This window comes from Cynocephalus volans, chromosome 7, assembly GCF_027409185.1.
Source record: "Cynocephalus volans isolate mCynVol1 chromosome 7, mCynVol1.pri, whole genome shotgun sequence".
In the NCBI taxonomy this organism is placed as follows: Eukaryota; Metazoa; Chordata; class Mammalia; order Dermoptera; family Cynocephalidae; genus Cynocephalus; species Cynocephalus volans.
In genome coordinates, this window is record NC_084466.1 from 151,631,139 (window position 1) to 151,646,871 (window position 15,733).

Consider the following 15,733-nt stretch of genomic DNA (forward strand, 5'->3'; position numbering starts at 1 on the left):
ATATAGCACATGATAAGCTATCTTAACAGCACCTAAATATTTGGTCATCTATAGCAAGTCCACAATTCTGAGCCAAGTTCCTCCAAGTTTCCTGCATGTTTCTTAGTTTTTTCTCACCCATTGCCCAGCTAAGTGTGTTCAAGTGAAGGCAAATATGGATATGAAGGTAATTCAGCTCCCAAGCGTTGTATATAGCTCACATGCAGAAATTCCTCAGTGCGATAGAAGTGACTTTAGGATTGTGCCTCTCACTGTGCCACCTGCTAAATATGGAGACTCAAGTTAAACTGTCACTGAGAACAGCTCTGTATTTCACTTTGCCAAGGTGTGCCTTTTCCCTAAACATCTCAGGATACCCAGGAGTGCTCAGGACCTCCTTGTAGAACTGGTTCAACCCCCTTCATATAGTTTACTCTTATTAAAAACTTTTGGGATTTCCCACATTTTAGACTATTATGAATGAGTTTCCATATTTCCCTATCTGCTACTGACCAGCATGGAAAGCCCCAAACAGAATGTTCGAGATCTCCTGCACTGATGTCTGGAGAAAGTGAGGGCATGTGTGATGGTTATGGGAGGGATAGGGGTTGGGCTCCTCTTCCTGGAGAGGACTGAGCTACCTGGGGATGATGTGTTTGTGGTGGGGGCACCTGGTGGCCTTTCATGGGGGAGGGTTGGGGGTGATTCTGCCTGTGGGGTGGGTCTGTCCTTGGCATCCATGAGAACCAGTGAAACATTAAATATTTTCATTGTTGGCAGCATTGGGCTCGGAGGCTCCTGCTCTGCTCCTGAGAGTTCTGCCAGTCTGGATTTGTGCATCGAATCCCCAGAGGTGACTGAGCCAAGGAAGTGCCCAGAGGAAGCCAGGGGGCCAGAAGGTTCTCCGCTGCCTGGCCCACATCCACCCTGGGAGCAGGAGTGCCCCTCGGCCTCCATGCCCTTTGCCAAGTGCTCACCGGAAGGCTGCTTGGCAAGCCCAGCAGCGGCACCTGAAGATGGTCCCTTTACTCAACGCCCTAGGAGGGAACCTTCCCCAAATGCCCCAGGGGATGCTGTGGCAGCATGTGCTCCCAAGGGGGGCAGCCCTACTCAGCACAGTGTGGTTGCCATCAACCCCAGTGCAAGGAGAGAGAAAGAGCTGAAAGAAGAGGAACAGAAATCCTCCTCTTCCTCCAGCTGCATTGACCAGGGGCCAGGAATCTCACCAGCACCTCCCAGAGAGCTGGTGAAGGGACAGCTACATGCAGAGCATGACGAGCCTGGTGGTTTAGCATCCCAAGGAAAAGAGGATGCAGGTGGCTTTTCTCTCCCAGAGTCCAGGCAGGAAGTGGCTTCTGTACAAGTGTCCCCCAAAGCCCCTGCTGAAGCCCAGCCGGGCATGGAGAGCTCAGCCGGTCTGGAAGAGTCCCCCCCAAAACCCAAGACCCTGATCCTACAAGATCCAGCCCCAAGAACCTCAGAAAGAGAAAAATGCCCAGTGGAGGTGCTGCCTCAGGATTTAACCGGAGACTTGACATTCCTCAAGGCCTGCCGTCCCACTGGGAGCAATTCAGGGGCTGCCCAAGAAGCTGAAGCGAATGCTGCTTCCCAGGAAAGCTGCGAGCAGCAGACGGGAGCACATCAGCTGCATGCAGACCTGCTCCGGGATGCGCTGGGTCCCGCCCTGGCAGCAGGGGTCAGGAGCTCCTGGAAGGAGACTCTGGATGCCAGTGATGCTCAGGGTCACTTGCAGACAGGAACACAAGGAACCGAGCCCCGTGAAGCTGTCTGTGTGGCAGCAGGTGGCCAGCTCGAAGAAAGTTTGCTTGTGAGCTCTGAGTCCTCCTCGCTCACCCCAACTGAGGAAATGTGTCCGGCTTCAAACCTCACTTCACATCTAGCTGCTCCAATTTTGGTTGCTACAGAAGGACCCAGCTGGTTGGCCAGGGAGACGGTTTCTGGGGAAGAGGTGCCAGTTCCTGCAGATCCAGCTCAAGAGCTGGTGGACGCAAGGATGGCAGGACTGGAGAAGCATGTGTCAGATCTCAGAAGCGAGCGAGAACATCCAGAAGGGAGCCTGGGAGAGGTTCCTGTGCCTTCACCCCAGGACGGGGGAGAGCACTTGAGCAGGGAGCAAAGCCCTGCAGTCCAACAAGGGGTGCTGCCCCCTCCTGCTCCCAGTGCATCAAGTGACAGTGCCAGGAGGTCACTGGAGCCAGAGGATGAAGTCTCTGAAGACACGGAAAGCCCAGCTGTGGCTAAAGAGGAAAGCAGATCACCTGGGGACAACCTTAGAGGACAGGAAGAGGCCCCAGAGCCATCTGACAGTGCAGATCCTGGCAACCTGGGGGCAGAGGAATCTCAGGCCCTCAGCTGCAAGCCTGATCCAGAGGTGGAAAGAGATGCGATTTCAAAGCTAAGCAGCGATGCAGAGACCAGAGTCCTTCCCAGCTCAGACTCAGCACAGCCACCCCGAAAAGAAGGTGCTGGGCACACGGATGGGCCGGACTGTCAGTCAGCAGAGGCAGCGAGGTGGGTGATGGCAGAACCCCGTGTGGCTGATGCATCTGCCTCACTGCAGGAGCTCGGTGAGGAGGACCTGGTCCTGCCCCCTGCACCGGATGGAACTGGTGAACACGCTGTTCCCGAAGGAGCCATTGGGGAGGGGCTGGGGTTGCAAACCAAATGTCCTGCCATCCCTCAGGGAAGGGGAGGATTGGGAAGAACGGAGTCTCTTCCTGCTTTAGAATCTGAGAAATCAGATTTCCTGTCGTCTCTTGCAGCAGAGGTGTTACCCAAAGCCCAGGAGGTAGACAGCACATTGGAGATAAAGACAACAGGTCACCCATTGTCATCCCCGCAGAGTCCCTGCAGCTGTGATGGGAATGGCTTGCTCACACTCCCAGGCCAACCCCATGAGCCAGGGCATGACACATCTGGACAGGAGGTTCGTGCTGACGTGCCATGTACCCCCGTGGGGGAGATCTTGGCAGTGGACAGTGGGCTCACCACACTCAGCCTGGAGCAAGATCGGCAGGGAAACCCGTCTTGCCCAGGGGACAGCCAGATAACAGAAGCGGCATCTGAGAGGCCCCCACTGTCCTCTGAGCCCTGTCTCCAGCCATCCCAATTAGACCCAGAAGCATCTGTCTTTGATGTGCTCAGGGAGAAGGTCCAACCACCTGAAAAAGGGAAAGAGACTTATCCAAGGGATTCAGGTTTTAAAAACAAGGGCACAGATTCTTCTCAAATCCACATGCCTTTGAAACCTTGGGAGGATGTGAACTTGCCCACTTGTGGGGGACAGGAGTGTGCTTCAGGAACAGAACTTCAAAGTGAGCTCCCCAAAGGATGTCTGTTTGAGGCTCCAAGTTCATCCCCCAGGGAGCTGGCTCTGGTGAGTTCTCTGACAGAGGAGTCTGAACTGTCAGCACCAGTAAGACAGAAGTTGCCAGCACCAGCGGAGAACGGGCAAGAGGGAGCAGGCAGTGGTGGTCAGCCCTCAAGGGTCTCTCCTCCTGCTGCAGACACCTTAAAAGACTCTTCTCTCGCAGGTAACTTGAGCAGAAAGAAAAGTTGTTGTGCTGGGCAGGGACCAAACAAGTCCCAGCAGGAGCTGGCTGGTGCTTTGGAAGCCGGCAGCCTGCATGAAGAAGCACGTCGAAGGGAGGCAGGAGTTTCTGACGCTGCTGACGCTTGGCCCCCGCTCCAGGGCTTGGGGAAGACAGAGACGGCAAGTAGAAACACAGCGGGCACCCCGCCTTGTCCGCCTGACTCGCCAGCTCTCCTGCATGCAGCTCGCTGCCTGCCAGCCCCAGAGCCTGCCAGCCCCAGGGTTACACCCACCCAGGATGCCCCGGAGAGACAGGCATGTGATGAAACCCAGGCAGGCAGGCTGCAACTGGCGCTGGCCCCGCAGCAGGAGATGGAGTGCCCTGCCACCTCGGACGCAGAGGCTCCCAAGTTTCTTGGGAGTCTCCCATCAGCTGGGGAGCAAGGCGGTGAAGGTGGGACTGCTGAGACTGGAGGGAATGCTGATGAAGGGCTCCCAAGGATGCAGCAGGGTCCAGAGGAACCAGAGGAAGCTGCTCGGAATGGTGGCTTCTTTCAGCCTGAGCCCTGCCTCATGCCTGGGGAGGACGCCTCCACCTCTGCCCTAGGAGAGCCCTGCCAAGCTGAGCAGCCCGCGCCCAGCTGCCAGGAGGCCTTGCTGCCAGCCGGAGAGCTGGGTGGGATTCCCAGGAGCACCGTGGATATTTCTGCACACCAGGCTGTCCCAGACCCCAAGAGGCTCCTGCTGTCGGGGCCACCTGAAGAGGCTGTTCCTCACACTCTTTACCTGCATATTGATGGTGCTGCCAGGAAAGGAGCAGAAGACAGTGGAGTAAAGACTGGTTCCTCTGAGAGCCCGAGAGCTCCCGGTGAAAGCCCCTGTCCCATAGAGGAGCCCCTGCTTGCCTTGGAAAATGCTGGCCCCATGAAGCTGTCTGCTGGCTCCCTTGCCTCCCTCTTGCAACCGGGTGCTGCCGGCGGGGAGATCTCTGCAGTGCAAGCCAGCAGCGGAAAGCCCGAAGCTGGAACCGTGGAGAGACCTGTGGACTCCGTGCCCTACCTGGACAGGATGCCGTGTCTGGCCAAGGGTAAGCAGATGACAGGGGAGGAGAAAACAGCAATGGCTCTGGGTACAGGTGCCAAACCCAGTGAGATTCCAGCAAGCCGGGCCACTGAGGAGGGCATGGCAGGTGGCACAGCAACAGAGACAGAAGGCAGTGGGGAGAGGATGGTAGAAACTTCCCAGGATCCGAGGAGGGGCGCAGCAGGTGGTGTGGACACAAGCTCCAAGCAGATCGGAGGGATCACTGGGCTCCCTGACTTCAGGCAGCACCTCACCAAGATCTTTGAGACGCCTGTGCTCGGAGCCCTGACCACCAATCAGCCCCAAAGCACTCCTGGAGAAAAGGCAGGAGCTGGGAGGAGTGTGGCAAGCAAGGAACTCCCAATGCTGCTTAGTCCAGAGAAGCTTCTAGATGAGACTCAAGGAGTGGCTGTCATCCCTCTCCCTGCACCTCCTGCTGGGCTCTGGGTGAAGAAGAAACAAGGGTTGGCTGTAGAGGCTGTTTCACAACTGGATTCCCAGAATCCAGCTCCAGACAAGCTGCCAGCTCTGGCAGGGCTAGCCTTGGAGAAGATCTTGCCAGGTGCCAGTGTGGGGAGTGAGATGACAGATGTGCCACCAATAGTGAGGAGCAACAAGAGGCCAGATGGCACTGGAGAAGGCTGGCTATACCTGGAAGGCCAGGCTCACTCACAGCAGAGGAGGGATGGGCAGGAATCAGCTTCAGGTCTTTCCTCAAAGGCAGCTACTCAGGGTATACCTGTAGAGAAAACCTCTGACTTTCAGGTGGCTCCCCAGAGCCCCAGAGTAGGGGCCGGCGCTCGAGTTGATGGAATTCCTTCTGGAAAACAGCACCAGGAAGCATCTGCCTGCAATAGTCAAAACAGAGAAGACAGTACTTGGGATGTGGCTCACACAGGGGAACAAGGTGACGTGCCAGGATCCACCTGTGCCCTGGAAGCCTCTTCTCCTCATGGGAATGTTTTGATTGTGCCTGAGGCCAACAATGAGCCCTGGACCCCTGATTCACTTGAGGATGACAGGAGGCCTGGAGGTGCCACCAGCATCTTGGAAATGCACAATGCTCTGCACAACCAGAGCACCGTTAAACCATCAACTGGAGAAGTGTTGGACACTCCCCTGGAGCCCGGCAAGGTGCCAGGAGCTGCTGGAGGAGCAAAGGGTGACGTCATGCTGAGCACAGCTGAGACACAGGCACGTGCATCAGGTGACCTGCCTGAAGTAGGTACTACAAGAGTGTTCTCCAGCAAGGCTCAGGACTTGGTGCTGCCAGGAAGCTGCCAGGACCCAGGCTGCTCTGACAGGACTTGGGTGATGGAGGATGCAGCCACCCTGCATGGGGACAGCCCGAATGTGCACCAGCAGGCTGAGGAGCATCCAGGGCCAGAGTACCCCACTTCTGCTGGGGATGGGAAGGTGGATGTCTCCTCACCTCCAGAACCTGATGAAACTCGGGACTTAAAGCTGCAACGCTTGGCTCCAGAAGAGATCCAGGCTGACAGGTACTTAAAAGAATAAATTCCTTAATTTATTAAGGGGTCAGTTTCAAGGTGATTCCCAGGCTAATTTTTAAAAGTCAATCAAATAGATAGGTGGTTTTCAAAAAGCTAAATTTGTGCTCGCTTCGGCAGCACATATACTAAAATTGGAACGATACAGAGAAGATTAGCATGGCCCCTGCGCAAGGATGACACGCAAATTCGTGAAGCGTTCCATATTTTTTAACAACCACAATTATTTGAAGTTGATACAACAAACAAACAGAAAGGACATGGTTGGGGGGGATGGGGGGAGGGAGAAGGGAGGGAGGTTTTGGTGATGGGGAGCATTAATCAGCTACAATGTATATCGACAAAATAAAATTAAAAAAAAAAAAAAAAAAAAAAAAAAAACAAAAAGCTAAATTTCCCATATCTAATTGCTTAAATGTGCCCTCTCTGGATGTGCTGAGATTCTGAAAAGTGGGAGAGAAATGATTGGAGGCACCATGCGAGCTGTTTTGCAATGTGTCTTATCCTTTTTCTTGTGTTCTTTCATTCATCTAATTCACCCTGTTGGGAAAGCGTGACATGTGTACTGGCCAGCAGCTCACTATTGGGTGATAGGTCAGTCACATGTTTTTCTGGAGTCCAGATCTCTTTTTGAATTTGACTTTATTCAGGCAGAGAAGGCCAAAATGATTCAAAAGCATCTCAAAGCCATTGATTGCCTGAAGCTCATTTTTTCTAGGGATTTTGATGTAGTAGTCACTCAAAGCTCTAAGTGGGAAATGTGCTTTTTCGATAGGACATGGAGAGAAATGTCCCTCTTCCCATCTACATTATCCTATCAATTGCTTTCTTTTATTATACCAGAGAGAGCCCTGGGCTTGGCCCATCCAACTTACCTTCTGTTCCTGAGGATGCTACAAGAGTTACAGGCGAGATCACTTCAGATGAGGCCAGAGGTGCAGGAGGAACAGAAAGGTCAGTGAAATTTATCAGTCTTTGGAAGACCACGGTGCCTTCCTCAGACAGACAACTGGGTGTTTTGCAAGAAGTGAATAGCCATTCCCGTTCTCTGTACAGGTGAAGTTGTACCTGAGATGACTGAAAGCTCCATTGTTGTAGAAGGGATGAAGTGAGTTGCTTTCATATCTGAGCTTACGACCTTTAAAAAAAAAACAACCCGTCTTTATTGTTATATAATGCAGATATCATATAATTCACTCATTTAAAGTGTACTATTCAATGGCTTTTAGTATGTCCAGAGTAGTGCAGCCATGGCTACAATCAATTTCAGAATATTTTCATCTCCCCACAAAAGAAACCCTGCAGCCCTTAGACACCCTATCTCAACCCCCCTCAGCCCTGGGCAACCACGAATCTAGTTTATTACCTTTTGAGGCAAATGGGTTCAATTGATTTAATCTCTGAAGCAGGAATGGCTTGTCACCAGCAGCAACCACACTCCACAGAGATCTCAAGATTAGAGGAGGGCAAATGACAAATGTGACTGTGACACCCAGACCTTCCCACTTGCAGCACACCTGCCTATCCTTTCCTAAGTGAGATGCTGCCTGTGCTTGTGCAGAAGCTGCTGCTCCAGGTTTCATGCTGTTGGGGAAATGCAGACATTGTGGACATATATAGACACGGTGTGAAAAAGCTCTGCAGCATCCCTGGGCCTGTGGCTGTTTGGGAGCTGTGTGTGTGTGTGTGTGTGTGTGTGTGTGTGTGTGTGTGTGTGAGATACACTTGGTGTAGGAGTGAGGCAGAGTCACACTTTAAATTAGTACCTGTGTATCCTACCAAACAGCTGCAGACATTTCATAAATGATTTGATTCACACGTTGCACATGCGGAAAGAATGCATGATCACCTGTTTTTCGAGTCTGAGCACTCCCACTTGACACCCAGCTGCCTTTGTACCCAACAATAGCGACTCTCACAACTCTGGGACAGCGCGGATGCAGGCATGTGCTGCTGAAACAGATGTACTTTTAATCTGCATTTGATACCCATTCCTGCTACTGACTTAGCATACAATTTCCCTCAGCCCTTGCTGGTATGTATTTTTCACATTCCCAGTTAAGGCGTTGGAAAAATATCTGTCTAGCTAGGGAAAACCTCCCCCACCCCACAAATGACTACATTAGCTCCCTCTTTTTCAAGGTCCCCAGACATTTTATCATCTTCTTGGAAAACTCAGGGCCAGACATATAGTATTCCAATAAATATTTCATGGATCATTGTTTTAATCACTTGAAATTTTAAAATTATAATTTCTAAATTAGTATGAGAAATCATAATTTTTCTAGAACATTTACAAAATATAGAACAGTATTTTTTAAAAAAGAAAAAATCCACAATCACATCACCTAATGACTATTGTTAGTATTTTAGTGTATTTTAGCCCACTATTTTTAGTTTAAATATTTAGAGTATTTTTTTCTTCTGCCATCTCCTGACTCTTTACAAACATAAGTCTTTTAAAGGCTGAAGGTATATGACTGATCACAGTTTCCCTAACAGTGGACATTTAGGTTCTGATCATGTTTCTGGTCACTTTGCTCCTTTTGACACTTTTACACTCTCTGGAGCTGCAGGGTCTAAAACGGCAGCCACTGGCCCTGTTTGAACAGAGATGTGCTGTCAGTGTAAAATACACACCAAACGTTGAAGGTGTAGTGTGAATAAAACAATATAACACATAATTAATCATTTTAATACTGATTATATGTGAAATGATAATATTTTGGGTATATTGAGTTAGTATTATTATCAAAATTAATTCCACTTATGTCTTGCTCCTGTTTTTAATGTGGCTCCCCAAATTTTAAAAATTACATAGTATGTGGCTTTTGCATACATGACTCGTGTTCTGTGTAGATCCTTTGGATCCAGAACCTGCCTTTCCTTGGTCCTTGGAAATGGGGTTGGTGGAGGGTTAGCCTCCCGTGCTTTGGGGTCCTGGGGAAAAGGCCTCCCAGCCACCCCCCATTGGTTGAGGCTTTTCAGAAAGAATTCTGCTTGACTCTTCTCTCCAGCCTGACAGGTGGGGTGATTTTGTCTCCCATCCCTTGGGGAGAATTCTGGGGCAGTGGAGTGGCAATACCCGAGAGAATAGGGCCACAACCGATTCCGTCTTATGCTTAGGAGACAAAGGTCTCCAGAAGGGTACAGACCAGCTCTGTCCAATAGGAATGTAAGACGAGCCACAGGTGTGATCTTAAATTTTCTAATAGCCACATTCAAACTAAATAGAAACAAGTAAAATTCACTTTACCGAAGTATTTTATTGAACCCAGTGTGTCAAAAATATTACCATTTCAACATGTAATCAATATAAACATTATTAAGTCTCTATTCTCCATCCTTGTTTTCATACTGTCTTCAAAATCCGGTGTGTATTTTATACTCACAGTACATCTCAGTTTGGACCAGCCACATTCCAAGTGCTCAACAGCCAAATGTGGCAAGTGGCTGCAGTACAGGACACTCCAGATACTCAGGGGATCTAACAGCTATGACAATTGGTCCAGAAGACCAAGCCTATGTCTCTCTGCCCAGCAAGCTCATTCCTACCAGTTTAACACAAATGTTGGGACTGCTTCTTTTCCTTGAGGAGAAGGAGTACTTCTTTCTGGTGAACCCAAGGGAGCCGTGCACGTGGACCTGGGCAGGTCTCAAAGAAAGTCCTGCCAAGGCCAGGGGTGCACGTCCTGGGAGCAGTAGGTGTTGCAGGTGAAGCTGAAATTCAGCAGCCTTCTGGGAGAGCTGGGTGGCCAGACTTCAGTGGATGCTGCAGGAGCCGGGGTGGTAGTGAAGTTCAGGGCCAGAGCCCTGAATTCACACCCCAGCTCTGCTCCTTACCGGTTCCACACATAACCTCAGTTTGCTCATCTGTAGAATGGGGATGACAACATTGGGATCTGCTTCATCGAACTGCCGTGAGGGTTAAGTGAGGTCATTGATTCAAGTGCCACACCTGCCGGTTCTGGAGCTCAGCGGGTGTTAGGTTCCCTGTTGTTGTCTTGGGATGGACTTTTCTAGTGCAGTGAGCTGAGTGACCATATCTCTCTTTGGTGTGGAGACTGTTTGGGGGATCTCAGTCTGTTCTCCTGAGGTTGAAGTTTCATCCTGGACAGCTTTCTCTTCCAGCGTTGACTTCTTGGTCTGCTAAAATATGTTAAAGGCTGAGGAGAGTGAATTCTTTCCTGTCCCCTACCATGTAGCCCACAGTGCTCTGCTGCAAGCTAAAATTTTTTGAGATTGTGTTTTATTGTAAAGCTGCACATGTATCTCTCTTTGGGTACCATATTGTGTTGTATTTCACCATCAAAATTACGTTTTAAGTTGCCAAGAGAAGAGCAAAGCAAATTAAAGCCACATTTTCTTCTCTCTTATTGGTAATCAGGTGACATGCTTCTATGGAATCTATTGTGTTTTGAAGACTCTGTTGACTTGAATAGAGCTGATATCACATATCAGATTCAATATCTAAGAAATGTATTTTTCTATCTCGGTGACAGGATAGTTTGATAACCCAGTCTCATACATGTGCAGATATCGGTGGCATAAATATGTTTACTGCTTTGATTTCCCAACTTATGAGGTCAAATCGGCACTGCCGATGGGTATGCCACGGTGTCCTGTGGCTTTGCTTCCCTCTGGCCACCACCTGACACTGTGGGGGCCGCTGCGCACCCAACTCTGAGACGTAGGTCCTGACAGATGGCCCGCTGTGCATCTCTATACATTGTGTGGTCCTCCCCGTGGCAGAGTCTGGGACCCAGAGACAGCCTCACTTATTTTTAGGTTGTTCTACAGTAGGTTCCTGAATTGATTTCACCTTTGTACTCACACGACTGTCTTCCATGTTAGCAAAAAGTCTAGAATTTGACAGTTCAATTACATACCACTAATGTTCAGACATGTAGTTCTGGATTGATCTTGGACATCACCAAGCTTGTTTTTGCTAAATATTTGTTTAAAGAGGGTGTCTCTGTCTTTTTTATTTTTATTTTTTTTCCATTTCGGGAAATGGTTGGAAAGATATCATTTTTAATTATTAGTGCATTTTCAGAAAATTAAATTGTTCCCAGATGCTTAGGGTCTCTGTGTAGACCTAGGCTAAACCATGAAGGACAATTGGGCTGGAAAATTGAGGCAAGGGGAGCAGAGAGGGTGCTGGCCTCTTTCCCAGGAAGCCCCGGCTGGAGCTGGAGGCCACACGGAGCTGCTTCCCCCGCTTCCTCCACGCCTTCGTCCTGCTCGGTCTCTGTGTCTTCCTTCTCTCTCCACCCTCTTCTAAAATTACCAGCTGTGATGCCATGTTTGCAAGTTTAAGAATAAAGTTTCTGAGGATGCCTACACACGTATAAATCAAGGAAAAGAAAAAAGGCATTCAAGCATAGCTCTCTTAGCAGATAAAATCAGGACAACAGATCTCACCCCCAAGATTCTTCTGGATTTGATTCTATATGACATCGGTCACAGATGCTCCTTTCACTTACAGCAATTTTCTTCCAAAATGGGAGGCAGCTGAGTAAGACGGACCCGTTCACATCCCCTCGGCCTCTTACTGCATGTGCTACCTCGGTTAAGCTGCTTAAGCTTTCGATCCTGTTTCCACATCTATAAAATGGGAAAATAACAGTTCCCTGTAACAGTTAGGATTAGGATAAAATTAAAATGTTTCCAAAGCTTCTAGGATGGTGCCTGGTATATGGTAAATGTATGATAAAAATGATAACTACTGTTATAATTTGGAGCATATTTCTTCAAAAGCATCCTAGGAATTAAGCAAAAGGAGGCAGTATGCAAGATTCCCAAATGAAATGGTAACAGACCCTATAGGAATAGGGAGACACGGGAACTGGATAAAAGTCTGTCTCCAGCTGTTCTGCCTTGGTTTCTGTCTGTCCAATGAGGGTTCCACTAACCCTGCTGGGCCCACAAGGAGCTCATTACATGCAACGTGATCACAGATATAAACGTACTTAGGAAACTAAAGACTCTACAAATGATGTGGATTTGTGTTATTAGCAATAACTTTAATCATTGTGAACCATCTTATTTAAAAGTCAAAGGGCCTTTTAAAATGTAGCCTTTATGTCCTGAAGCTTTTATGTTTCATAATTAAGACAAATTTCCTGAGAGGTGAATCTGTCACCTGGAAAACTGCCAAGTCTCTTTAGAAAGCTGGTTTATGAGGCACCTGTACAGAGGGTGGCAGCCTCCCCTGAGGCAGGGGCTGGGAGAGGAACGCCACCTCCCTGGCTTCCAGCTCTCCTGGGTTTGCAAGCCCCCCGGCCCTGTGGTCTCTGTTCGTGCCACACCTGGACCCACTTGCTGCCACTTGAAAACCCAGGGGCAGTCACAGGGCAAGGTGGTGATTTTCCGAATGTGTCCAAACTGACCCAGTTTCTCTTCCTGGAGCCTCCCATTACTGTCACTGGGAGAAGCAACTGCATTAGACCGTACTCAGGTTTGCTTCAGCAACAATGTGTGAGAAATGGATATTTTACAGTCCAGCTGGTTAAAGCTAGAAGGAAACTTGGGGGCATTCTTGTTGAGCCCCCATTTTATAGAGGAGGAAACTGAGGCTCGAAATGGGGAGGGGACTAAGGAGCCAGCAAGCTGCAGAGCTAGACTTGGATTCTGGCCCCTGATGGTCCCTGATGTCATGTTTCCCCCGGATGCCTGTGCCAAACCATGGGCCCTCCTGCTGGCAAGGAGGCTATTCCTCCCAGCAATGTCACCACCCCAACTCCGCTTCTAGCGCTTTCGACAGATGACCATATAATTCTGAGGTCTAGAGTGGAACGAGCACAAGCCTTGAAGTTGACAGAACTCAAGTTCCAGCTTGAGTTCTAGCTCTGTGACCTTGGGGGCATCACCTCTCTGCACCCATTTACTCACCTGTAAAATGGGGTACACAGTGCCTACTTACAACATCATTAGGATTAAATGAGCCACTCTATGAGACCACTGACACAAGCACTCAGTGTAAGTTCCCTTTCACTATTCCTGCCTCTGGGTCAAAGTACTTTCCTATCCAGCATCGTATTTCATTCTCACCTCAACCCTTAGGTAGGTAATGTTTGCGTACCCATTTTGCAGATGAGGAAATGGAGGCTTCAACAGGTGATGTGGTTGCTGAAGGTCAGAGAACTAATAAGAATTAGAGCTAGGACTAGAACTTCTCTTCTTGAAAATTTTTCAGACATTAAACCCATGTTTAGAACCCTGATCATTAACTTACTAAGCCAGATGGAGTCTTGGGAAGATTATTCTCCAAAACAATGCTGCCACTAAAACTTTCTACAATGATGGAAATGTTCTATATTTCCACTATATAATACAGTAACCACTTGCCCCAGGTGCCTATTGGGCACGTGAAATGAGGCTAGTACCACTGAGGAACTGAATTGTCAATTTTGTTTTAATTTCAAGTAATTTTAATTTAAATTGAAATAGCCATATGGGGCTAGTGCTTCCGTATGGAACAGCCCGATTGAAAGCCATAGTTTCTTCACATACACGCAAGAGAATCATCTTCACCATCAGAGCCAGAGTGGATCCCGGGAAGTTTCTCAGGCACTTAGTGGTGCTTGGTGAGCCAGAGATTCCTCCTGCTGCCCCCTCCCCGCAGCTGCCTGGCTCTGCAAGTGGGATAATCAGGTGGTTGTATCTCTAGGGTGCAGACTGAGGTGTATTCATGGTGCAACTGCCTAGTAACCCAGATCACCAGGAGGTATCTGTCCTGTACTTGGCAAGGACAGTAACCCAGATCAGCAAGAGGTGTCTCTCCTGCACTTGGCAGGAGGTTTACCTCCCGCACTTGGCAAGAGGTTTACCACTGGGCCAGCCAGTGGCCTTGGCTCAGCCTGCTGTGACCTCTCAACGCCTCCCTGTGTGCAACGCCTCCCTGAGCCTGGGGTAATCCAGCCAACTGGCCCCACATAGCAGCACTGATGAGGAACCCTCCTGCCCACAGGTCTCCCAGTGGCCACACCTCCGAGAGTGCCCCTCACCAGCCCGGGAAGGAGCCCAAATGAGCAGAGAGCGGTTTTTTTAATTGACATTTTTGCACCGTCCTTGTCCTGAGAAAGTGGCCAAGTGAGAAAGAGGCTTAACTTGCCTCATGCAGTAACAACAGGCTCTAGCTCGAGGCACCTCAGCCTCCTCTTTCTTCTCTTCTTTATCAATGGCTGTCAAGTTGTCCAGTGTTAAATATTTTAGCAGCCTGCTTGTTCAGATGTAGACTGTGAAGGTGTTTGTCTTTTTCCAGGGAAGGCACAGGTCTGATTACTGACACTGTTAATGCCTTTTCCTTTTGCAAGACCATAGAACGTGTTTGGGAATAAAATCTCAGGGGAGGGGTGCATCTGTGCCCTGGGACAGGGCAGGGGGCACCGAGAGAGGACCTCAGTGCCCAGTGGACTTACGTCAGCTCTGAGTTCTCAGGCCTGGAGTCCCCTTGGAGGAAGGTGAGCAGGGCCCTGAGGCTGCCCCAGGGGAGGTGTGGAGGAGGAGGGACTGAGGCTGAGGATGAAATCAGGCTGCAGGTAGGGGGAGTGTTAGACAGAAGAGTTCAAATCCCAGCTCTCACTCCCGGGCTAATGTTGGGTGGTTGAGAGGACTGCACCAAAAGCCTTGGCTTCTTTGCAGGTAAATGAGGCTGATGAAGTCTCCTGGTGGTAACAGGGGTTTTATTGGGCTGTAGATGAGGGAAGACACACAACAGTCTACAATACATGGTGACTGTGATATTAAAGAGTAGGAGCCGTCAGCTCCCAGAAGGCTCCACAGACAGGATCCCTGAGCTCCAACCCTGCAGCCAACCCTGCACTTACCCAGCAAATGTGCACCCAGGCTGGTGCGCAGAAGGGGAAACCAAGGTCTCTCCCATCGGGGAAGAGCTGAGGTGGGCATACAGGACACGGTGGGCACAGGCTGGTTGTGTGGGTAGGTTGACATGCTGCAGGTGAGTGACCCATGCGGTTTGTAGACTCCTGGCCCCGGGCTCAGCATGCTCCTGAGGGGTCAGGTTGTTCATGGGCTCCTGCTGCTCATTATGTGACCTCTGCAAGGGGCCACATGCATTTCACCTCCCTGGGCCTTAGTGTCCTCTGACGCAGGGTCGGGAAGTTGGACATCATGATCCTAAGTTCTCCATCTGCAGATGTTGGCATGGATGCGTGTTCGTGATCACTTCGATACAGAGGGGGTCTCGGCTCTGGCCAAGAGAATAAGCTACGATATTGTTTCTTTGAAAGCGTTAGACTTGCAGGGCACGGAGCTTGGTTACCCAGCACCTGATACTCTGTGGGATGCACAGTAGGCACTCCGTAAGTGTTTGCTGAATAATTAAGCACAACTAGCTATCAGGTAGGTTTGAAGGTTCCTGCCTTAGGAAATGAGGTCAGGCCAGACTTTGGAAGCAGATGGCTAGGTCTAATTTGTGTTTCTGCTATTAGACTCTTCAGCCTCGAGCAAGTTCCTTAGCTGCTCTCAGCCTCAGTTTCCTTACCTGAAAAATGTGTATAACGCTAGGGACCACCACATAGAGTAACTATGGAGATTATATAAAAGCGATCTGTGTACACAGCTTAGCAGAGTGCCTGCCTGG

At 49.7% G+C, this 15,733-nt stretch overlaps 1 protein-coding gene and 1 non-coding gene across 13 annotated transcripts in view; both read left to right on the forward strand.

Annotated features, from left to right (window-relative positions):
- TACC2 (transforming acidic coiled-coil containing protein 2) overlaps window positions 1-15,733 on the forward strand; it is a 208,862-nt gene that overhangs the window by 60,684 nt on the left and 132,445 nt on the right. For all 12 annotated transcript variants that reach the window (XM_063103235.1, XM_063103245.1, XM_063103238.1 and 9 more), the window contains 2 exons: window positions 760-6,117; window positions 6,970-7,080. In XM_063103235.1, coding sequence (XP_062959305.1) covers window positions 760-6,117; window positions 6,970-7,080 — 5,469 coding nt within the window. The remainder of the gene's footprint in view (window positions 1-759; window positions 6,118-6,969; window positions 7,081-15,733) is intronic.
- LOC134382909 (U6 spliceosomal RNA) lies at window positions 6,231-6,337 on the forward strand. The gene has a single exon (XR_010024152.1). It is a non-coding gene; the product is annotated as a U6 spliceosomal RNA (small nuclear RNA).